Below are 8,690 nucleotides of genomic sequence, written 5' to 3'. Positions count from 1 at the left end.
CTATAGACGAGGCGCGGCTATATTGATTGTATTAGGATCTATTCTAGTTATTGCATATTTTTATCAATATTTGTGTCTAGCTTTCTATCTTTTAATTCCTTGTCATTTTCCATACCGTGTTCTTGAATTCGAAAATTATCAACCACGAATTCCCAGTGACATCAAATACTATTATGATAGCTTCACAGGAGAATTTCACTGCAAAGCACTCTGGCCATTTCAAAAGTTAACTGACACAAACTTTTTTACCTTTGCTAAATTGCAAATCGACAACCTTAAGGAAATGGAAAATTGTGTCTTTTTCCCCTCAAAAGTTCCCGTAATCAAAGTTAAAAGGACAGCTTCTAGTATCATTTGATGAAAATTGGACCAATTGCGTGTAGACTGATCCAACATTTGAGAAAATCTTCCAATTAAATAAACAAATGAGATGTAAATAGAGGAAAAGGGGCAGCCACACTATTAAAATATTAAAGCACTCAATAAAGCAGAACAATTTGCTTTATCAAGGAATCTAGATACCTAGTTCCATTGTCAAGTTGTCTTTTGAACAACTTTTGATCTACAGTTTAACTTAGCTTCCCTTTTTTTATCATTTCAATCACTTTGCAGAACAATCATTGTTTCTGAGGAATGTTGCTGACTAAACCACCATGCCGTTGCATAGCAGCAACTGGTTCACCACATCTGGGGCAACGAAATGATGGAGCTGCACAGCACCTTGTTTGAAGACAGTAGTAACAGTACCTATAAGATTGAAATACAAATTCGTAAAATTTTAGAATCATTTATGCATAGTACACCAAAGGTAGGAATGACACTGCGAAAGCTGTCAGAGCGCATGCATGACAAAAGACCACTGAAAGATAGCATCTATGTGATTTCGAGAAACACAATAGCTCCTATTTACTTGTCACAAAAATCGGATATCGGAAGAAGGTTAGCATCCCACCAGTGCAACCCCCCACAAACGTTTGAGGTAAAACAAGCTCAAAATATGAATGCCATTGTTGCCTGTACAAACTGGACACAATCATTTTTAAGGTGCAGACTGCAGACGACGTGATGCAAACAGTGCAATGAAAACTTATATTGTTGATATAGCCTTAAGTAAAAGTAGTGTTAACTCTGATGTTCTGCGAATATTAGAACCGTACTCAGTACAACGGTCCCGCCTAGAAAGAGCATTAATAACAATGGCCACACTAATCTAAGTTTGTCTAGCTGCAATTTCCACGAATCCACATTATTCTCTGATAAGGATTTCTTCGATTAAGAACCGCAAAAGCGTGTTCTTAATAAAGGCAAAACATATATGAGATACTGCATTAAAATTCTATCGCATAAATGAGAACTTGTAAAAGTATATACCTATGCTGACAAGGGATAGCTACAAATGGAATTGATGGGGTTCCTTGGCAGATGGGGCATAAAGTTTCATCTACTGAAGAATCTGAAGATTTGTCCTTTGAGAATGGACGAAGCAAACTCTTGACGGATGCTGAGTTGAGAAGGGGAAGAAGCAAAAGAAGCAGTTCCTGCATATTAGAAAATTGTTTAAAATCTAAGTCCCTTCATATTGTTCGTGTACCGAGGAACCAAACGTGTCAACAAGATAAAGCCCAAAACAGAAAGCTGCAAAGTTTGAACTGCAAAGCAATAAAATTTTGAAGCCCACCACCAAAAAGGAAAAAATGGCATGCATATGCGAGATGAAAATAGGGTTTTGTTAGCCTCCGGAAGCATGTGAAACAGCTAAAAATCATGTAGTAATACTCTATATTGTCATTGATTCAAACTATCTGGAAATTTCTCAGCGAGTCGTTTTTAATACTTCATGAACGGGCACACAAATTTTGCAAAGTATGCCAACGGAAGGACAGTTACCGAGAATTCATTCCACACCAACTGACGATTCATGTACTCAAAGCTCACGGCTCTATTCATATTTGGGCTCCCATAAACAAGTCTAGCTCTTAAAGCTCTTTCAATGAGATTCCTGTACCTGCATGTAGTTAATGAGTTGTAATGTGTTAATTTATTGGCCAGATCACATGCAGGGAACATTTACAACAATCAAATGATGCACTGTTCATATTAGGGCTCCCATACATGTTTGTAGAATCAGCAGTATCAACCATCATAATGTGCTAAAAAGTTAACCATGCCGCATGATTCCTGCAATAAGTTGGGGACCTCAGTCCCTCAAACTAGGAATCACTGTCTAACTGGGTGGAGATGCATGTACAAATTGATGACAGATATTATGGTCATAGCTCACTACAGTTACCAATCAAAACAAGGACCAATGAAGCTTAGAGGCCCGTTTGCTTTTGTACATGATGACATATATTATGGTCATAGCTCACTACAGTTACCAATCAAAACAAGGGACAAATGAAGCTTAGAGGCCTGTTTGCTTTGTAAAGAATAAAAGCCTTTCTACATTGTCTACAAATTACAAATATGGTTTCTGTTGTAAGTTTTCCCGTTACAAGGATGCCCTCAACTAAAAGTGGCATTCGTGGAATGATGGTTCCCAAATTACAAAGTTCGTAATATATAGCTGGTTTGAAACAATAGGAACTTGGTTAGTTCCTAACTCATCCTTTTATGTCCTCTTTAATTAAACATTCTCCACAAATTTTATCTTAGAAATTTCTCTGATTTAGTTATTTTTCATTGAAAAATTAGCAAAAAACAATACATGCTCAAATCTGTGCTTCTGTCACACATGCACAGGTCTGTTAGCAGTTAGCACTTAAAGCACACATTCTGGCAGTATTACTTATTGCAACTACTTTACGAACTAGATTTTTGTCATCTTCGTCTTTTATCTGGTGGTCATGTCATGCATTGGAACAGACATAAGAAGTAACGTCTTTGCAGAAAGAGTTATACCTTCCTGTGTAAAGAAAGAGAAGTAAATTGCTAAAAGATGCTGCTTTATAGACCCCCTCCATCCGTTGCATTAACAACCACACTCCACGTGCCAAAGACCTCTGAAGCAAATACAAAGTTAACAAGTGACCAAAAATTTTTACGTCGACACTGTAAAATCAGTATTATACAAGTTAGTGTTCTTTGTTTAACTAATACTCCCTTATCCTATTTCAAAAGACTGTTCGACTGAACAGCAATAGCAACATAGGACTGCTCGACTGAACAGCAATATCAACATAAGACTTTAAAACTGTACTATTCAAATGTACACAGCTTCCAAACTTGGGACAAACTTATACTTTTTCTATTACCTTGAATCAAGATTCTCAACTTCATATTCCAATTATCCTCTTAAATTAGTGTATGTCAACTTTTGTTTAAAGGAGAGCTTGACATTATATTTGAACCCAATTGTCCACCTTACTTTTAAAACTAACTTTTTTTTTTCTTATACTTGAAAAAAAAAATCTTGTGATCTTACATATTTCGCCATTTAATATTAATGAATACATTGTTTATCTCACGTCTTAATAATTGCATACACACAATGCATTGTTTATCTCAATAATCGCAGTACCTTAAAAAGTAACATGCAGTCTGTAAATGTGATCCCATCAATTTCAAGTCTTCTATTTTTTAATTTTATAAGGTCAATTTCAACTCATATTATAATAACGTGGCCAAAAAGATTCAGTTTAAGGAGAAAAGAAAACTAAATGTTAGATAAAATATCAGCATAATATTGAATGTACATGATACAATTCTACAGCTCAAGTACCTGCTCAGAGTCGCCCCATCTCCTAAAAGCAGAAAACGATTGTAGACGAGCCCATATATATTGACCACCGACTGTTGCAACACAGTACCATAGCTTTTGAGCAACAGTAAGTCCTGGTCCCTCTAATCCAGTTCGCACTAAAACAAACATGGAAAAGGAAAAAGAACTAGAACTGAAATTATAGCAGTTGACGTAAGAAAAAAGAAATGCAACTACATCAAGCTGTCAACCTCCGCGTCCGCACTTCAAACACAAAGTAAGACAAACAAATTTTCCTAGACAATCCCTCCATCACAGATTGATGTTATACCCTTGCTAATTTAGAATTACCAAACAATTAAACTGCACCTGAAATTATAGCAGTTGATACAAGAAACAACAAATGTGATTACATGAAACTGTCGACCTCTGTACTTCTAACACAAAGTAAGACAAATGAGATTTTCCAAGCCAATCTAAATGGTCTCTCCAGCACAAACTGATGTCATACATGTGCCAATCTAAACTTGCTATAAAATATATAAACTTTACAGGGCTCAAGTAGCTCAGTTTATCTATAACTAGTAATTAAATAGAGCAAGACCAAAGACGATCATCTCACTCAGAGTCAGAGGTCCTTTCTAGGAACTCCAAAAACAGATGGCGACGTTCGGTTTCCAAATACCAGACAACCTATTATTGAGTCTTTATGAAGATAAAAGTAACTATTAAACAGTAATTTCAAGATTAGTCACCAACTTCTCTCAGAAAAACAATGTATTGGAGCTGAAGAAGGAAGATTAAGAATATATATATATATATATATGGGCTTTGCTAACCTACAGCATGGAGGTCGTAGGATAGCAATGTACCCACTTTTTGATTCACAAAAATAGCCCTGCCACCTCATTGAAATAGAGACTTTCAGGGGCTTTGCTAACCTACAGCATGGAGGTCGTAGGATAGCAATGTACCCACTTTTTGATTCACAAAAATAGCCCTGCCACCTCATTGAAATAGAGACTTTCAGGGGCTTTTGGGTCTTTCACCTAGATTCTATGATTTCTTTCTCCTCTCTTACATTTCCCTCCCAGATTAACTCCAACCTTCAGGCCGTCTCCTTGTCATCAGCCTCCACCTCCGGCCAACTTTAGCAATCCCCACTTGTCGGCTCGCCGTAATCATTAGATAAATATGAGTTACTGCCTAGTTCTGTAGATGGGGTCGCAAGGTAGATATGAAGACAAATTTGACAATGTACCGGACACACTAAATCAATTTTTAGAATTATAATATTACTAGTTGGATTAATTCATTTGAGAGTACAGATTGTTTTGAATTAGTAAGGGTTGAAGTTGAATCTAATTATACCAATTAGTTGCCTTTTTCTCATGCTCTTTTCCTGTGAGGAACATAAAAATACCAAATAGATTATTCATGAAATCTATAATCAAGTGGGTTTGATCTAAAAACTCATTCTTTTTTTTTTATTAAGCACCGGGTGTCCGGGTCTCTTTGAGCCCCGACTAATTCCGGGGGTGCACAGGCCCTCGGCAAGGAGTTTCCCGCAAGTGCACCACGGGTAATTCAGGGTTTTACCCCAGTCCGATGGCCCTCAGAAATTGTTTGCACCCAGTGGGTTTCGAACTTGAGACCTTGAAAGGGAGCACCCCAAGGCTCAAGCCAATTACCACCAGGCCAACCAATTAAAAACTCATTCTTGAAGAATATCTTGGGGTGTTTAGTTGCTCTCAAGCTGGGCAATGAGAGAAAATAAGATGCAATTACGGGCAATAGAGGAAAAAGTACGAGAGAAATGATAAGCTGGATTTTTACGATAAAAAGCCAAAACTGCCCAAATTTATTGATGGATTAGGTAAGTGACAAGACTATTTTTGTGAATCAAATAGTGCGTACATTGTTATCCTACAACCTTGTTGTAGGTTAGCAAAACCCATATGTATATATGTATATGTATATGTATATGTATATATGTATAGTATGTATATCAGTTCCAGCTTACCGAGGACATGACCTTAGATAAGAGGTTATGGAAGCCTCATATTAGGGTAGAAGGTTACCCGCTTATCCTTTTGTACTACTAGTCGCAGTTTTGCTCTTTAGTTTCATGTCTTCTAATTTGTGCTATTATATGTTGTTTCTTGCACTTCAATTATCTTATTTATCCGTGGTAGTTACTGCTCCTTTTTCTAGACGGTTTTATCATGGCTTTTTCACTTTCGTTATTTTCATTTTCATACTGCTTTGAATTGCTTGTCGTTATCTGACCTTTTCTGCCATGTTTTCTCTTGAGCCGAGGGACTTTCGGAAACAGCCTCCCCACCTTCCAAGGTAGGGGTAAGGTCTGCGTACACTTTACCCTCCCCAGACCCCACATTGTGGGATTTCACTGGGTATGTTGTTGTTGTTTGTTGTTGTTGTTGAGGAGATACCATTATTTGCCCAAAAAATGGCTTAATATAGAAAGCAGAAGAGAACAAGTACAGAGTACAACCATCTTAGCTTCAGAAGAAATAAAGCCAACTCCTCAAAGCCAAACATGAGTACTCAAAAGGATATTCAAACTAGTATTTTTAGCCTAGAACCATCTCAAATATCCATAGATTGCAACACGATAAGACAATTTTATAAGGACAAAATTTCCAACATTACAGAGAATCAGAAAAGGTCGGTACAAGCTAATTAGGAAAAGGGAGCAACAAGATTAAGTAAAGATGCTTTTCTAACCTTTTCCTCTAATCTCACTTGCACGCTCATCTCTGTATCTCAGGTTCATGAGAGCATTACCAGGAGTAGGCTTATCAACCCAGATAGAAAATCGCCAGATTAGAAACTCAAGGAAAGCATCAAGTTCTGGTTCATATTGAAATAACATTCCTGGCTAATCCCAAAAAAAAAAAAAAAAAGAAATACACATCAAATATGTCAGATAACAGAATCATGAAGACTTGATGAATTCGATGATAACATAAAAAAGTTACATGATATGTACCTTCATCAAAGAAAAGACCTTAACCAACTGCTCTTTTAGCATGGCTGACATTTCAATGTCCAATCTGCCAGCATCTACCTGATTAACTCTTGATATAGAAATTGGAATGGCTGACTGCCAAAAGTAGTGATCAAAGAGAAATTTCAGTAGTTGGGAGCAAAAAATATCAGCAAATAAAACCTCAAAATGCTTAACTCTTTATTCACCCTTCTCTGAGCCCCGACAGAAGAAAAGATCTGGCTTTTAAGAGCTTCACAACAGAAAAGGAAAGTGAACAGTTTTTTGTTGTTACAGTCGAGAAATAAGTAAATTTTCGTGGAGAAAAACACACCAAAAACTATCAATAATTTCAAGACAATGGGTAGCCTTTTATTTCTATGAATTTCTTGTATTTCTAGCCATCATACAATGAAGCTCCACAAGAACAAAAGATCCTGTATAATACTTCCAATAATATCATTCCGCTCGCATACAAATTGAAGAAAATTTAAGCTAATCTGGGCCGGACTAGGGAATCTAAATACATTTTTCTGATCTCCCACAAAAAAAATAAAAAGTAAAGTATATGAATGTTCTAAGCTCCATCAAAGTTTCCAATGCGGAGCCAGAGGGGTCAATTGGACCCCCTTGGTCCTTCATTGAAAAATTATACCACATATCTAAGGAAAAAATGATTTTTTTTTTCTTTTGCATATATATAAGTTGTTGAATCCCCTTGGCGTAAGAATTTTTTTTTAAGAAAAATCCCCTTACTTGAATTCCTGGTTCCGCCACTGGTTTCCACAACAGGATAGGAAGCCAAAGCACAGTTTTGTCATCAAAACTGAAACAATAACTTACAATACTAAAAAAAAAAAAACTTCCATGGATTAAGCCATTCAATAATAAAGACAATATTTTGTGAGCAAGACATCAAATGAAACAGAAGTGCAGATACCACTGTAGCATTACATTTAAAAAAAAAAAAAAAAATCAACTAGACATACACTTTCCGCCCTAACTGGAAATTGGTTGTCATCTTAAGTGTAAACGAAGATTAAAATTTGTGGCATAAAATGGAATTAGGGCAGTGAGAGTACCTGGCGTGATGGAGGAAGAGACTGCCATTGAGGAAGTAAATTCCGGTAGGTATTGATCCAAGCATCTTGTTGTGGGGGAGAGGACGATGACGCTAGATTTTGCCTGTCCATATCTAGATATAATTTAAATCGAATTTTAACTACAGATATATGTGATGAACAAAATTGGTAATTCAGTTCAAGCAATGAATTCCAGTAATTTACTCTCAGACCACGCAACACAAATTTGAGACACAACAGTTGAGTGTTGACGTCTAAAAAATAAAAATACGAGCGGTTAGGGATATTTGTGAAGGGTAGTTTCGTCTTTTAAAAATGATGAGTCATGGAAGGAAGCTCGCGCTTCAAGATTTATTGGAAGTCTCGTCCTAGTGACCACCACTAGTTTTCTTCAACAATCAAACCACGCCGTAATTTTATTACTGCAGTAATTTATTTATTAGTTCTACTGCAGTCCACATCTTCCTTCATTTTCTATCTGCTTGTATACTAAAGAAGACACGCCTCGACTACTACATGAAGCGAGCTAAACTACTTGTATATTTGGTTTTCGGAATTGATTTTTGAAAACATTTGAGGATATAACTTGTGTTTTTCGTTTTGCAAATTGCAATGAGTTTTTAATTATACTAAGAGATATGAGGGTTAAAAACACACTCTAACTATCACTATTTTTTTAATTTCATACCTAAACTATCAGAAGATTGACAAAAAATTACCTAAACTATCGCTATCTAGTTTGCAAAACAAACCTCAAATTATACTTGAATGACACGTGATCTACACTCTCCATTTTATATAAAAATGTTGTCAAGTGTTGTCCACATGGATAAATAATGTCACAATGGCACCTACATGGAATTTTTTTTTTTTAAAAAAAAAAACTATTTGTTTTAAA

At 36.2% G+C, this 8,690-nt stretch overlaps 1 protein-coding gene across 1 annotated transcript; it reads right to left on the bottom strand.

Annotated features, from left to right (window-relative positions):
• Positions 1-323: 323 nt before the first annotated feature.
• LOC132645914 (peroxisome biogenesis protein 2) lies at positions 324-8,207 on the bottom strand. Its single transcript, XM_060363173.1, has 8 exons — positions 7,793-8,207; positions 6,714-6,827; positions 6,449-6,602; positions 3,722-3,858; positions 2,902-3,002; positions 1,888-2,005; positions 1,372-1,538; positions 324-747 (listed from the first exon to the last, which is right to left on the bottom strand). Exons 1-8 carry the CDS (start codon positions 7,901-7,903, stop codon positions 618-620), a joined length of 1,032 nt encoding a protein of 343 aa, XP_060219156.1. The 5' UTR covers positions 7,904-8,207; the 3' UTR covers positions 324-617.
• Between the last annotated feature and the right edge of the window lie 483 nt (positions 8,208-8,690).

Source organism: Lycium barbarum, chromosome 1 (genome assembly GCF_019175385.1).
Source record: "Lycium barbarum isolate Lr01 chromosome 1, ASM1917538v2, whole genome shotgun sequence".
NCBI classification, from domain to species: Eukaryota; Viridiplantae; Streptophyta; class Magnoliopsida; order Solanales; family Solanaceae; genus Lycium; species Lycium barbarum.
The sequence above is the reverse complement of the archived record's forward strand: the minus strand, read 5'-3'. Positions and strand labels throughout refer to the sequence as shown.